At 37.4% G+C, this 16,621-nt stretch overlaps 1 protein-coding gene across 2 annotated transcripts in view; it reads left to right on the top strand.

The window, feature by feature from the left end:
- LOC131064287 (potassium channel KOR2) overlaps positions 1-16,621 on the top strand; it is a 276,576-nt gene that overhangs the window by 151,246 nt on the left and 108,709 nt on the right. The window contains exons 8-9 of one of the 2 annotated variants that reach the window (XM_057998385.2): positions 9,440-9,661; positions 10,131-10,319. In XM_057998385.2, the coding sequence (XP_057854368.2) occupies positions 9,440-9,661; positions 10,131-10,319 (411 nt within the window). The remainder of the gene's footprint in view (positions 1-9,439; positions 9,662-10,130; positions 10,320-16,621) is intronic. The other variant, XM_057998387.2, reaches the window with a different exon arrangement.

Here is a 16,621-nt window from a genome sequence, read left to right as displayed (position 1 = left end):
CTGATTTGTTCTTCTATGAGGTGTTTAGGCTACATGGGTTGCCTAAAAATTTGTGAGTGATAGGGACAGCAAGTTCCTAAGCTCCTTCTGGCAAGAGATTTTCAGATTATGTGGTACTGTGCTCACCCCAAGCACGAGTTACCATCCCTAGATAGATAGATAAGCAGAGATAGTAAATAAGTGGTTGGAGGGTTACTTGAGGAACTACGTTTCAGAGCAGCAGAAGGCTTGGGTAAGATGGCTACATCTTGGTGAATACTACTATAATTCCACTTATCACATGTCCATTAGGATGTCACCTTTCATGGCACTATACAGTTATGAGGCCCCTAGTTTTGTTGATCTGGTGTTTGGAGATAGCAGAGCACCTCAGGCTAGGGATATGGTTCAGCAGTGTCAGGATATCCTGAAGGCATTGAAGGACAACCTCCAGATTGCACAAAATCAGCAGAAGTTGTATGTTGATCAGCAGCATATTGAGCGCTCATTTGAAGTTGATGATATGGTCTACCTAAGACTTTATCCCTTCAGACAATCTACTCTCAAGAAGAGTGGATCGGAAAAAATCAAGCCACGTTTTTATGGACCATTCAGGTTCATCAGGAGAGTGGGAGTTGTGGCTTACGAGTTGGAGCTACCAGTGAGTAGCCGAGTACATAATGTCTTCCACATGTCATGCCTCAAAAAGGTGCTTGGGCACAATGTGATAGTGTCTTTTGATTTGCCTCCTTTGGATGAAGAGGGAGAATTGGTACTAGTTCCTGAGGCCATCCTTGATGTCAAGGAATGATTGTTGAGGAGGAGGACCATCCGAGAGTATTTGGTTAAGTGGAAGGACTTACCGGTGGAAGATGCTACGTGGGAGAATGAGGAGGTTTTACAGCATCCTGGCTTGTGATTGCTTGAGGACAAGCACTTTTGGGAAGGGCGTATTGTAATGTCCCCTTCCTTGTGATGTTGCATTCAGTGGTCCATTGGCCTATTTCAGAGACTCGTAGGCTATGTGGAAAGGTGAATTAAGGGTTCCCATGTACCTTGGAGTTCAGACCAAACTTGTCAGGGGTGGAATGTGAATTTACTATTTTTAGTAAGTTGGGGTTTGGCCGTCGGGATGGTGCACAGTTGCTAAGCTCGCCAAGCTCTTTCTCTAGTTGCAAAGATAATGATTTTCGGAGCATTATTTTATGGCAATTTGGGGCATTCTATTTTTGGCAGTCCTGGATTTGGTCCTGTTCCAGCACAATTCAGTGATCCTCGGTGCTTAGCCTCATTCGGATTTTGTTGATAATCAGTAGTGGAGTTAAAAGCGATTTAATTAAATATTATTCCTTATCCTAAGGTTATTATTTAATTATTTTATTACTGATTGATGTTATGGGGAATTGTCCAGAAATTGATATTTTTCCTAAGTCTGGCCTAGGCGAATTATTTGATGGATATAAGGAGACTTTATTTTCGATATACTTCAAAGTTATATCATGCCAAAATCATTGTCTTCTTCCTAGGCGCAATTTTTGGACTTGGGAAGTGGGCACCATTTTGGGTCCACCACATGAAATGAAATGCAGTTTGAATGAGGAGAATTTGGAGGCAATTTCATTTGAATTCCAGACTTGAAAATCTATATAAACATGTGTTTGGCTCCTCATCTATTTATCCAGAGAAAATATATCGTTATGCTGTTGGAATGACTCCAGACTTCTTCGAGGGTGAATACCTCCTAGATCTTTCCTTCCGGTTTTGAGTGTGAGACATCACTCGTAGCTGTCGTTCGAAGTTGTGAGCTATTTGGTGATTTTTTGGTGTGTTGGTGAAGAGTTGTGTGCTGCTACGTTTTTTTGGTGTTGCTGGTGTGTGTGGGCTGGAAGTGTATTTTGCTCGTAGCTATTTGCGTGTTGAGTGCATCATTCTGGGTGAGGGCTCGTTGGAAGCTTATCGGAGAGACAATAATTCTCCTACATTGGTGTGGCATTTGGAGAACTCTCCAATTTATAGTTGCGAATCAAAATATTCAGCCAAAACACCATTTTGAGAATTGCCTTGGGTTGCGTGCATCGCAGTTTTTGCTCTCCAAACGCAGTTTCAAGGTATTGATTTGATTGTTTATGTTATACGCTTCATTTGCATTTAGTTTGGCATGATTCCATTCAGTTTTGAGAGAGTTACAAGCATTCTAGTGGTTTTTGGGATGGTTGGTTCTGCGTTTCATTGTATCTGATTTCAGAACAGCAAGTAGTGTTTATGGTGAGAATGTGTTATTGAATTATTGAGATATGTACTTCATCCTATCTTCTCTCACATCTCTATCTTTGTAAGAATTGCTTCAGTATTATTGACCAATTCATTCTATGTTGCATTTCCTGCTGAACAAGTGGAAGAGGATGGCTTAGCCGCTTGTATGTTTTGTAATTCAGCTTTGTCCTCCCACTGAGCAAGTGGTTGAGTGATATTGTCCTCCCACTGAAATATGCGGTTGAGTGATAGTTTTATGTAAAAGTCCTCCTACTGCATAAGCGGTGGAGTGATTTGGTTCTGTTATGCTCTTCATCCCGCTAAAATGTGGTAGGGGCTGGCTTGCTGCCCAGTATTGTATTTGCATTGTAATTTCCAACAGATTAGTGAGATAACGAACCCCTTATCACCGTATGCTCTCACCTTCCCACATTGGGCTCTTGGTGATCAGAAAGTGGAAGGGTTACTTTTCAATAGCATTGGGATTATATTTCCTAACTTTAATGGGTGCATTGTAATATTTGATGTGCTCAAAAACCGAAAAAATAAGAGGGACTACTACATTGGTGAGTCGACTCGTGGCTCCCATGGACTTGCGAGTTCGTGGCGAGTCCACGAGTCTTAAAACTATGGTTTCAGTAGTACTTATCAATCATTCTAGTTGCATTATATGGTATTTCCCACTGAACAAGTGGAAGGGGATGGCTTAGCCTCCTTCTTGGTTTGTAATTCAGCTTTGTCCTCCCACTGAGAAAGCGGTTGAGTGATATTGTCCTCCCACTGAAACATGTAGTCGAGTGATAGTTTTTATGTATAAGTCCTCCCGCTGCATAAGCGGTAGAGTGATTTGGTTCTGGTTATGTTCTTGTTCCCTTGGCTGGGTTACCACCAAGTTCTTGGTCTTCATCCCACTGAAAAGTGGAAGGGGCTGGCTTGCCACCCAGTATTGTACTTGCATTACAATTTCCAAAAGATCGGTGAGCTAACGAACCCCTTATCATTGTATGCTCTCACCTTCCCACATTGGGCTCTTGGCAATCAGAAAGTGGAAGGGTTACTTTCAGCAGGATTGAGATTATATTTCCTAACTTTAACGGGTGCATTGTAGTATTTGTTGTGTTTAAAATCCGAAAAAATTAGTGGGAATATTACAGTATGTGCAAAGAATTTGCAGCCAACATGAAGAAAGAGTTTGAAATGTCTATGTTAGGAGAGTTGTCTTTCATTTTGGGATTGCATATACATCAAACTGAAAAAGGTATTTTTATCTCTCAAACCAAATATATAAGAGAAATGCTGAAAAGGTTTAGAATGGAAGACTGCCATCCAGTAAGTACACCTATGGTAACAGGATGTAAACTTAGTAAAAATGATGAATCTCCTAGTGTAAATCAGACATTTTAGAGGTCTATGGTAGGCAGTTTGCTTTATGTTACAACCACTAGACCTGACATCATACAGGCAGTTGGATATGTTGCACGGTTTCAGGATACACCTAAAGACACTCATGTGCAAGCAGTAAAGAGGATCTTTAAATTTCTTAAGGGTACAATGAATTTTGGCTTGTGGTATCCTAAATGTCAAGATTTTACACTAACAACCTACACTGATGCAAATTGGGGAGGTTCCATGGACGACAGAAAAAGCGGCGGTGGTGCTTTCTTTCTTGGTGGTTGTCTTGTTTCCTGGATAAGTAAAAAACAAGCTTCTATTTCTTTGTCTATAGCTGAAGAAAAGTACATTGCATATGTATCTTGTTGTACACAGGTTATTTGGATGAAACACTCTTTTCAGGACTTCAAGGTTGAGTATACTAATCCTATTTCTATTTTGTGCGATAATAAAATATTAATGATATTTTTTCCTAAATATAGCCCCACTTTGTCTTGAAACTCCTTAATTTATTAGATGAAGAAGTTGCGAAGTGTACTAGCACTTACAAAAAAATTTATGGAAAGACACAACCCCTATTGTTTATTATTGTTTGATTTGTTAATATGAAACTATGGCCCTTTTATTAATATATTTTTATATCCTTGCTATAAAAATAAGGATAGGGATGTGTTGTGACGTTTTCACACATCGCTCCATTGCAAATGGAGACCCCTGCTTTTTTTTCTGCTTTCTAGGGTTTGTTTTTAGTTTTTTTAGGGTTTTGTCAGTTAGCCTTTGCATTTTGAGGGTCACCTAGGGGATCACCTGGATAGCAGGTTCTGCTTGAGTTAGGTCAAGTTGGTGAGTGATGAAGTCTGGAATGTCCTGATCCTGAAATTTGGCTAAGTCTGAAAGTCCTGATCCTAAAATTTGGCTAAGTCTGGAATGTCCTGATCCTGAAATTTGACTAAGTCCGGAAACTAAAAAACCTCCAAAAACTAGATTTTGCAATATGGCTCCTGGAGGTTTGAAACCACTCAAACATCCTGAAAGTATATATGGAATATAACTTAAAGTATTCCAAATGTTATATTCCATAAAATTATCCTGTCGGAGAGTTCAAAAAGTCAAATTTCACTCCTGACCCTTGCTGAGGATCCAGAGCGAATCTCGCTCTTGACCCTTCCAGAGGGTCCAAGGCGAAAATCAACCTAGGACTCATTCCTGGCCTTATTTGACCAAATTTTGATTTGGAAAGCATTTTGTTTGGACTTTGGAATTGATTGAACACCTTGAAGAAAATGATGAATTTTTTCCAAGATTAGAAATTTCGCTCCTGACCCTCACTGGAGGTCCAGAGCGAAATTCATTGTAGATTTCATTTGCCAACTCGCTTGAATTTGAAACCTTGTTCCTGGCCTTGTAAATGATCTTACCTTGCCCTGTGAAGTGGTTTGAAACTAAAGGATTAAGCAATTTAGCCTAGATTGTAAATTTCGCTCCTGTCCCTTGCTGAAGGTCCAGGGTGAAAATGTTGTTCAAGTTTATTTCTCGCTAAATTTGGCTAACTTGTTTTGTGCAGGGTTTCCCGGAGAGAAGATTGGACGTTACTGGATGCGTTTGAAAGTTTGAAAGTTTGAAAATTGTTGAATTTTGGGCAACAAAGATAATTTCGCCCCTGACCCTCACTGAAGGTCTAGAGCGATTTTCTAAAAGTCTAATTTTCTTGCAAAGACAAGGCAAGTTTTGTGATTGAAATGAGTGGAAGAAGGCGTGTTTTACCCATTGAAGATAATTTGGAGGGCTAACAAAGGACGGGTAAACTTGAACTTGCAAAATCGCTCTTGTCCCTCTCTAAGGGACCAGGGCGAAAAACCTAATATCCAGTCCTTCTTGCCAAGTTTGGACAAATCTAAGCCAAGGCGCAAGTTTGAAATAATGTTTAAAATGCCTTGAAGTGGAATTGAGATGCAAGGATTACAAATTTTGATGACAATTTGCAAATTCGCTCCTGTCCCTCTCCAAGGGTCCAGGGCGAAATTTCTAAGTGTGCCCACTTTCCTTGCATTTCGAGATAACTTTTTGTTTCCAAAACTCAAAAGGAAGTGGAGAATGATGTTCTACGCCTTGGGGGTAATTTGAAGGTTGAAGTGACTAAGAATTTGTGCAAAGGATTCAAAAGCGCTCTTGTCCCTCACTAAAGGACCATGGCGATTTTTACAAAACCAATAACTTCCCTCCAAGATTACGTTAAGGCAAGGTTGTGCAAAGGTGGAAAGGGTCTTCTAAAGCATAGTGAACAAAGATTTGACTTCAAAACTTGATAATCCTAGGCTAAAACACAAAAGTCGCCCCTGTCCCTTACTGGGGGCCCAGAGCGAAAGTCTTTGAAACACCTATTTTGCCTTGCAAAAAGCAAGCTAAACATGTATGGAATGGATGAGAGAGATCATTACTCACCCCACAATGAGAGTTGGCAATTAAAGGATGAAAGATTAAGAGCAAAAGTGAAAAGGCGCTCCTGTCCCTCTCCAAGGGTCCATAGCGAAAAAGGTCCTAATGCACTTCCCTCCTAGAGATCAAGTGAAATTAAACTCAAGATTCCAATTAAAAAATGCCATTTTAAATGCCTAGATGAAGTTTTGAACGTGAAAATGAGGAATGCAAGGCCAAAATTGAAAGTTCGCTCCTGTCCCTCTCCAAGGGTCCAGGGTGAAGTTAGAGGCATTCTTTATTCTTACCATATTAGAGCGTTGATATCCTCCAAATTGCATTAGATGCCAAATTGCTAACTTCGAAATATTTGGAAAAATTAAATTAAATTGGCATTTAATAAAAGACACATTGGCATTTAATAAATTAATTTTGAGCCTCAAAAATCGAATTCTTATTATAAAGGCATTTAAAATTAATTTTTGTGAAATTAGAATTAAAAATGGAGCGCTTGAAGGCTTATTTTTATTATTTTATCAAGTCGGCCTCTCCTTTTTGCAATTTTATTTATTTTTTAGGCCTATTTTGACAATTCGGCCTAAGGGGAACAAGGTGGTGAGCGCTCTATATATTGGAGGTGTGTTTTTTCATTATCCAAATCATTCACTCATTGCTTCAAGTGCGAATTTGGAGAGCTAATTGAAGGTGCGAAATCTAGCTGGAGTGGAGCAAATTTCTACTAAGTGTGGAGACTAAGGAGGGCGAAATTCATTTTGAAGGCTATTGGAGAGGCGAATTTCTTGCTAGATGGGAGGATAATTTCCAGATTTTTGAAGAGGCTAGTGGAGTTTATTCTTTTCCAAGCTAGAGGAGGCGCAATTTGTTCAAGAGAGGGCTTTGATCTACACTTTGCCTAGCGAAATCTATTTTTTACATCATTTCTTAGAGTTTAAAACTCAAGAGGAGGTATGGTGAAATCATCTTGACACCCTTATTCAAGGTTTGATTTTTTAGACATTTTTTGGAAAAATCTAAGTATTACATGGTTAATTAGGAAATGATAACTCAAGATTTATCATGAAGTTTCCTAATTAAAATCTTGAATCTTCCTTTTAAAGTTTAATTTTTAGATTTCAAGATATATTACTAATTTTGAAATGTTGTGTAGGTATCAAGATGGTGACTCCAAAGCTCGGAGGATCTACAAGTCGGCAGGTTCTCATCAAGGACGATCAAGCAAGGATAAGGGCGACCTCCTCCAGTCTAGCATCGACAAGGACGGCCTTCTTTGGACTAACGTCATCAAGGGCGACTTCTCCAATCCAGCATTCCAAGGTGAGGTACATCAATCGTCCTGCACATCAAAGAAAAGGAAGTCAGAAGAAGGGTTCGTTGAAGAAGCAGATAGTTTCAAAAGAGTTAATTAAAGCTAGCTTCTCAGCAACATCAAGTGAGTATCAACCAAGTGTCAAATGAGGTGGCATCCCAGTCATCACTCCTCCAGTCGGATTGATCCACCTCAACATGTCCAGATTCAATGTACCTAACTCATGGGAGGTGGCACAAACTCCGATGTACCTACCCCAGCTATCCATTGGTCGATTTTTCTAGAGAAGACATGTGTCCAATTAATACAATTATTTCATTGGTCGAGCATTAAATGTTATGTAATGGTTGTAACAAACCCTAATTAGGGTTTTCATTATTGAATCTTGGCCATTGATCTCAAATTGATCTGAGCCATCGAATTGTATTATGGGCACTATATAAGCCCCGACTCTTCATTTTGTAAAGGCAGTTAGGAGTTAAAAAGGAGAATAGAATAGAAGATAGAGAGTCAGTAGTTAGAATAGCGAATTAGTCTAGCAATTAGAGTAGAATAGGAGGACAAGGCAAGAAATTGTTGCCATTGATTGTAAACAAACTCCATTTTCATTGAAGTAATGGTGAAGTGTGTCGTTTCTTGCAATATGCATGGTTTCTTGTTGAATCTTCAATCCTAGATGGTAGATGATTAGATGAATGGAAGAAATGTGCTTGATTGATGGTGAAATTCATATATCCATACTACTAGCAGTTTGTTGATTGCAGACTTGCCTTGCATAGTCAACTGGAATTGTTCAGCTTAAGCCTAACTTCAATTATCGCTTCTTCATTGATATGCATCAGCCTGATGGTGTCTATGCCTGCAGTGATGATTTGAACATCATAAAGCTTTCCTTCGAAGATCGCACTAGCCTTGTGGAGATGGTCCTGTGATGTCAAAACAAGACTTAGTTAGAATTTCATCAAAGATCATTCATTGCTCTTACATTCTTAGTATTAGAATTAGAACCTTTCCTCGCCCTCATCTTTTTTCCTTTTTTTTCAAATCAAAGCTAGTAAGAGCTTGTGTTCCAGCAATATTCAAAGCAGATCAGACGTTCAATCATCAAATGTAAGTCCCCTTGTGATTCCAGCAAATCACATCATACTACAAAGAGCTTATCCACACGTAGAGATCCTACAGAAAAGAACCTTGAAGTCACCCTGATTGATCCTTTTCGCGATATCTTCAGCATTCAGAGGCTTTACTCAAGAGAGGATAAGGTACCCTTGGGTATTTTATTCTGTGTTTGATAGTGTACAAAATAGACGTCAACAGGATGACATAAGCTAATTGATTAAAAAAAGACATTTGAAAGATAAATTCAAATGCCGACACATCATAAATAGTAACGCTTTATTGACTTAAACTCATTTACTTAATTCACTCTATACGGAATATATGCAATAAGTATAATATCAGCCTCTTGTGAGATCCATATAAGAATTATTTTTGCTGGTTCAGTCATAACCTAATTATTAAAGCTGTTGACTCCCTATGTCATTTATTTTTTCTTGTATATGGAATCAAATGGTTTTCGTGTTATGAAGAAATAACAATTCATGTTTGGTTGTCATATGGGCTAGAAGGGTAAATAATTTAAGTGTGATAAAAAAGTACAACCTTTCACCTACATTCATATCCAAGTTGTTTTCTTCATACTTACCACTGTCCTTGATGGAAATTTTCTTTGGCAAGAAATTCATTTGGATTGAGGTGTTCAACATTCTTGCTTGTTTTTCTTTCTAATATCATCAGCTCTATGTGCAATCCTTGAAGAATTCAGCTATATGTTGTTATATTTGATTAAGGAGCATTATTGCATTATTGTCCCTCTTGATTTACAGTAGAAAAATGCATAATTTGAAACTTGAAACTCATTTACTCACTTAAAACACACTCCTTTGTTCTCTATGTTGAAATCATGCATTGTGTATTGAAGCATAGAAATAAATTTTCATGTTTGCATCTTACTTTCACACTAGAAAATTAATAACTTGTTTTGGTGATTTATATTGTGTGTTCTATATAAAGGAAGAAATACTTGCTGCTGGGGATGGATTGGAGGATACTATTTCACGGCTTGAACCACATAGCATATTTGGTGAAATTGCTGTGCTTTGCAAGATTCCACAGCCTTACACAGTTCGTGTTTGTGAGTTGTGTAGGCTATTGCGACTAGAAAAACAATCTTTTGTTAATATTCTACAACTTTATTTCAAAGATGGACGACAGGTCCTAACCAACCTCCTTGAGGTAAGGAGGATTTATATCTTATCTTTTCAAAAGTATAGATTTCATGTTTCAGAACCCTTCAATCAGAACTTGGTTGAAATCAAGTGCAAATTTTTTAAACAATTTAATTTAACTCAGTTTATACAAAATTGTTAGGTTTCTACTTTGGTAGCATGTAAGCCTCTTTCTAGTGGGAATCCTAGTACATTAATAAGTACTAAGAACTGGACGGAAATTTTACACTTTCCCTAAAATGCCTTCATATTGACTTTTTTCAATAAAAAGGAGATGAACCTGTCTTTTTTTTTGGTTTTCCATTTCTAACTTGTCTGTTACTTCTGCATGATAACGAGCAAAACCAGCATATTTATGATTTGAAAACTGTTCATTTAAAGGATTCTTATATCCCAATATCATGTGTGGATCTTGATTGACATTTAAATTAATAATTACATCCTAAGGATTTGATAATTTTATTGGTCCTATGCAGGGAAAAGAAACAGATCTGAGAATCAAGCAGCTGGAATCAGATATCACTCTTCTAATTGCAAAGCAAGAAGCCGAATTAGCATTACAAGTAAACAGCGCTGCTTACCATGGTGATTTATATCATCTAAAGAATTTGATTAGGGCTGGTGAAGATCCAGCTCGGGCTGACTATGATGGAAGGACAGCTTTGGTATGTATTTATAAATAAAGTGGATTTCTAGTTTGTGTTATGGCTAATGCTTGTACGTCTTCCTTCATTAAAGTTAATAAACATTCAAGTTCCTACGAGTTCATCTGCTAGGGGCTTGACAAGTAGTATTGGAGCTTTACAAGGGAAATGATGTCGTTCAAAGCACTTGGAGTAGCATTCTATTTAAAACAACTTAAACCCCTATGAAAGGCAAAAGTTAAATTGTGAGTGTACCACCAACTTCATTTTTCTAATTCTCTTCCTATCGAAGTAGGCATCTTTTGAATGGAAAGTAAAGGCATCATTTATTGACTCTTCCTTTAGGAATTTGAAAATAAAAATGTTGTTTTCTTGGGAAGTGTTGATGGGTGTTTTGTGACCACACCAATGCAAAATAAAGTGCCAAAGGACACTCTATCCTCTCTTGAGCAAAGAATCCTCATACGCTAAGATTGCGAAGATCATAGAGGTGACTCCAAGATTCCTACTGCGAACTTGCAACTTTATGTTGGATATGAGCTCATTTGGCTTAATGTGATATGCTAGTAACACAAAGGGACTTATGTTTGGGTCATTATTTCACTTCACAATTCCTTTGGCTGGAACTTCGTTATCGGATATAGAAATTTTGTGATGCTTCTACTTTGAATGAACGGAATTGGAATGAACTGAAATTCAAAGCGGAAAGGGTTAGAAGGATCTCAATCTACTCCTAAGGACAATGATACCAATGGATAGTGCTCTAATGGACGAATTCCAAATAAACCAAGTTCTTCTTTGCCAAGATCAACTACAACTCCATGAGAATTGGTGCAATCTTCCATGGTTTATGCAAAGAATTTTCATATCGTATTGAACACCATCATAACAAACAATGTACATTCTATGATCAAAGTTAAGAAGCCATATAAAAAGGCCTAGGCTAACTTCACTGCAAATAGAAATCATCTAAGTGCAAAAAGTATGAACCATTGAAATTCATCAAACATTGTCACATTCTCCATTAACATCAATGCACTTCTAATAATTTGAGAAATCGAAGGAACACCATGCAAAAAGTTGAAATAGACAAGAATCCACCATAACTTCAATGTAATCAAGTTTTATTTCATCAAAGTCATGTGCAACAATGTCTTCTCCTCCTACTCTACTTCTACTCTAAGGAGCAAGAGCTCTCTACTTCTAAAGAGCTAACTATCTAATGAATTACAAATGAGAAGCCAGGGCCTTTTATAGAGATCCTCCCACAAATGAGTGACCAAGATTGATTTGAAATCAAGGGCCAAGGTTACACCATGCAAACCGTAATTAGGGTTTGACCAAGAATAACCCTTGAGGTGCAAGGCAGTGGGTCTGGCAATTAATGAGGCATCACACTCACTATGCATTTAATAGCCCATCACTTAGAATAGCATGCCCACTAAGCATTCAATAGCTCATCACTTAGAATAGCACACCCACTAAGCATTTAATAGCTCATCGCCTAAAATAGCATGCCCACTATCCCTCTCCTTAGAGGAAAATGCAATGAATCTGGTTATGATGGTTTGGAAACACTTGATTGGTTGGAGAAGGTGACGGGGCACCACCTCAGCATGCTAGATGCCATGTGGACCTAATAACTCATCACGAAGAATATTTCATTTTTATTGATTGTGATGGAGTATATTCCCAAATTGCATCATTTATACCAAGGTTCTAACTTTGATCAACTCTTCTGAAATTATCCTTGATCATTTTCTTCTTTCCATGTACTTGGGTTCGGGAATTCACCTTCTTGGAATATCTTTCCTTGTCGACGACTGTCATTCCTTGAGTCTTTTTCTTTAGACTTTTGCTCTTGGATTTCTAGAGGAAATGCAAGATGTTGTAAATTCTTCTTCTCGCTCGCAATTGAACTTTGGATCCTTGGGGTCTAGAACTAGATTACCTTGAAGCTTGAATGTTTGGAGTTTGAATGTCCTCCTTGGCATTTGGAAATGGAATTCTTCCTCCATGAACTTCCTGAGACATGATTTCTTCTTGAAGTTGGATGTCATAAACTGGATTCACTTATCTTGAACCTCCATGCCTCTTGACGTCCTGATGTTGTCTTTGGATTGGATAGATGAATCCTTGATGTTTTATCATTTTTTGACATTTTTGAGATGGGTGCATTTGGAGCTTGGAGAAGGAATTTCTCCATACTTAGTCGAATTCCCATGCCTTGAGAATGCTTGGGCGCACATGAGATGGCATGGAGTATTTTTCCAACACTTAGTCACATTTTGAGTTTCCATACCTTCTGGAATGCTTGAGTGCATATTAGTCCAGTAGTAGGAATTTTCAAACATAGCCAAATTTTTAATTTCCATGACTTCATGAATGCTTGGGCGCACTTGGAGGGGGAAGGAGAAATTTTTAAACACAACCATTTTTTATCATTTTCCAAGACTCTTGGCATGCTTGGGCGCAGTTTGGACCTAGAGAAGGATTTTTAGGATTTTGGAAATTCCTCCTCTCCTTGGAATTTGGGCCCAAGGAGGTCTTCCTAGCACATTGGTGTGGCAGAGAAGGATACTTGGATTTTTGGAAAATTCCTCCTCTCCTTGGAATTTGCACCCAAGGAGGTCTTCCTATGCATTGGAGTGGCAGAGAAGGATTTTTGGAAAATTACTCCCTGTCTTGGGATTTGTGCCCAAGAATAGATTTCATCGTGCTTAGTTAAAATTTGATCACCTGCTTGCTCATTTGCTTTTCCAGATTTAGATTTGGATGCTCAAGATTTTTCTATTGTCAGTGCTTCGCCTGTTGCCAATGATAGACCTTCCAAAAATAGACTTACTAAAAATAGTAAGTTCTTCCAAACACAAAATTAGGGCAAACGTGGACATAGTTGAACTTACTAAAAATAGTAAGTTTGTTTAAACTCAAAATCAGGAAATCGGGGCCACAATGAAACTTACTAAAAATAGTGTTCATGAAAAACACTCAAATTTCACTAGAAGGCCCTTTGAAAGATTTTCTTTTCCACACTTTGGAAGAAATTCCTGCTTCCTACCTTGTACTGACTTTCGGAGTTGAAATTAGAGGCTGAGGAAGAATGTTGTCACTAGGAGAGAATCTTGACACTGCCACAAATTGCCTCCTTAAGTGCACATAAGACCCTGTGGAGGATTTTGTTCTTGGGGATAAAATCCTTCTGATGTATTGAACTACTTGCAATTTAGGGGTGGAGGAGGAATTTTCCATGAGCACAACCTTAGCACCATCTCCCTTGACACTCTAAGAAGAAAAGCTTGAGTCGATGCATTCATCTATTGTAGACGAAGTAGGAGGCATAGCTGAAGCTGTGCAAAGTGAGCAAAAGAAGGGCCTCCATTAATTTTTATTTTTAATAATATTAATCTAAATTAATAATTAATTAATAATTTAAAGCCTATATTTAACATTAATTTTAATTTTTAATAAAATTATTAATTGTTAATTAAAATTAACAATTGATGGATAAGCTACAAACATTTGGCAATTTGTCTTTGTTTAACTTTTCACAATTACCCTGCCAAACAAACGGAAACAACTTTTTGAACTTTGACTTTGAGACACAAATGAGTAATGATAGAAAATGCAACATAACAAAGTTTCAAATTGGGTACAACAAATTTCATCTATGCAAACCAACTATAAGTAGTGATTTCTAGTAAATGGGCAATAACTGTGAATTTATTATAAAATAGGGACTAATAAGGAAGGCCATATTTACAAGCGTAGGGTGATTCGAAATAAGATTTATCCCTTTTTCTTAAAAGTAGTAGGTGCAATTATACTACATGTTTCAAAAAATACCTATAATTGTGCAAGTGATTACACAACATTTTCCTAAATTACTTATAATTGCAAGGTTAATGACATCAAATTGTAAAACAATCATGTAAAATGATAGGCGATTGAACTATAAATTTGAAAACCAAAACCTCAAAATGCTAAGTGAATGGGACCCAAATTTAAAATTGACCTGATCATATCAAGGCAATTGAGTCCAAACTATATTAACCATGGTGGTGATCAAAGTTTATCCCAAACAATTAAAATATCTATATTGGGGTGAATGCATGTGAGAGACAAGAAAAGCCTATCAAATTTGGGCAAATGGGTTGACTATGAAACATAAATAATTCACCAATTTCAAGTGGCAAAAATGCAAAATGTTTGTCAATTAGCTACATATTGCCATTAAAAATCACTATTTCAAATGACCATGCACAAAGTTTGTAATGTCCCCTTCTCCACTCTAGACTGTTAGATGGATCTTTAGCCTATTTTGAAAACTCGTAGGCTAATCAAAGACTAAATTAGGGTTTCCATATTCAAGGTGGATTTCAGAGAGGTGTTTGCTGGAGTTTGGCAATTTGCCTTCTAGGTTTTTCTGGGTTTCTCGAGAACTTAAGAGTAGTATGACATGCAAGATCATCAGAGAATATTTTCGAATGTACTATTTTTAGTAAGTCATGATACCTTCTTAGAATATGCTCAAATGGAGATTGGAGTCACTATTTTTTGTAGTATGCTATTTTTAGTAAGTGCTATTTTTAGTAAGTACTATTTTTAGTTGTATGGTGCAACACTTGGTTTCTATTTCTTGCAATCCAGTTTGAGGGGTGATTTATTTAGGCTTCTTGGAGTTTGTTTCTAGAAGGTAATAACAAAAGTGATTTTATAATTTCAATTTGCTTTTTGACCTCCACGCCTAGGCTCAATGACTTTTAAGTTGTTTTTAAAAGATGTTCTCATGTGGGTGCCCAAGTTGGGAATTATTAATAATTTTTATTAAGTTATTGGTGCACATGAAAAAGGGAAATAAAATAAGTAAAACTTTTAATCCCACATGGCCTGGAGAAGAGGGTTGATTCTTGAGAAAAGCTATAAAAGAAAGTTTGAGAAGTGCTGCTGAAATGTTTTCAAAGTTTTAGCTTCAGGGTTGCATGTCTTCCTAGCTTGTTGCAGTTTCTAGTTTGAAAGACAACTCCTAGTTGATTGGAGCAACTTCATTCAGAGGTTGCCATTGGATTCAATAGAGAAAATTCTTAGTTTTTTGGTTGTGGAAACCCTCTTGCTGATTTCACATTTTTACTCACCTTGGTCGGAGGATTGAACTGATTTTGTGGGTACAGATTTATTCTTTTCCTATGCCCTAGGCGTCCATTTGCTCCAGTTTGTGTGATTTAAGGAGTGTGTGATTTTTAAAGCTGATCAGCCCAACTTGTTGTTCATACCACGTTTTTGGGGTTGTTTTGGAGTGCGTTCCATCTATTTGGGTTGATCTCTAGGGTGACTTGCTATCCTTACCTAGTCTTCCAGCCTCTATGTTTCATTTTCTTCTAGTTTGAGCTCATTCGGAGGTGATTCAAGAAAGATATGAACATAACAGTGATTTTTTGGGTGGCTATTCAGAAAAATCAGAGTATTTCTCTCACAAATCAAAGTTGGTAAATGCTGTCCAAATTCTTTGTTTTCACTATATTTCATTTGGCATTGAGTTTGGATTAGATATTCTATGGATTAGCAATGATATTGTAATAATATCTTTGAGATTTTCATAGTTAGCTTATTGTATCAGCTGATTTAGTAGTACTAAACAACTTGCTTATTTGAGTTTTGAAAGGTAACTCTCCCCCACTAAAAAAGTGGAAGTGGTTGGTTATACTGCCAATTTTTTGCTACAATAAGTTTCTAGTTATTTCTTTTTGTATCCCCCACTGAAAAAGTGGAAGTGGCTGGTTACTCCGTCAAGTTTTGCTTTCAATAAGCCTTCAATTAATGTATAAAAAATAAAAAATCTATAAATGCCACTGTTGTGGGTTGTTCAATGGAATTGCCATTGAGAATAGAGGAGGAACCTAGATCTTGTATATTGTCTCTAACTTATTTTTCTTAAAAAATCTTGGAGGTGTTGGTGTACGTTTTATCATATACCGGACATCAGAATAAAATATCCAATGACACTCTATCCTCTCTTGAAAAACCACCACTTGTGTTAAGATTAGAAGATCATATGGTGATTCCAAGGTTTCTTTTGTCAAGTCTTGACATGTGGACAAGCTCATTGGGCATTGTGATATGCTGGTAATACACAAAGGGACTTACACTTGGCTTGTTCAATTCACAATGGAGATTTATCATTTGAGTTCTAGATCATGGATTTCAAGAAAACTGAAAAGGAGATAAGGGTTTAGAAATTCTAATCTATTCCTAAGAATTCAAGAGACGGTGTTGACTAGGTAACTTCAATAACAACACTTTGCTTCGCCACGATTAGGACAACT

The sequence above is a fragment of the Cryptomeria japonica genome, chromosome 2, assembly GCF_030272615.1.
Source record: "Cryptomeria japonica chromosome 2, Sugi_1.0, whole genome shotgun sequence".
NCBI classification, from domain to species: Eukaryota; Viridiplantae; Streptophyta; class Pinopsida; order Cupressales; family Cupressaceae; genus Cryptomeria; species Cryptomeria japonica.
The sequence above is the reverse complement of the archived record's forward strand: the minus strand, read 5'-3'. Positions and strand labels throughout refer to the sequence as shown.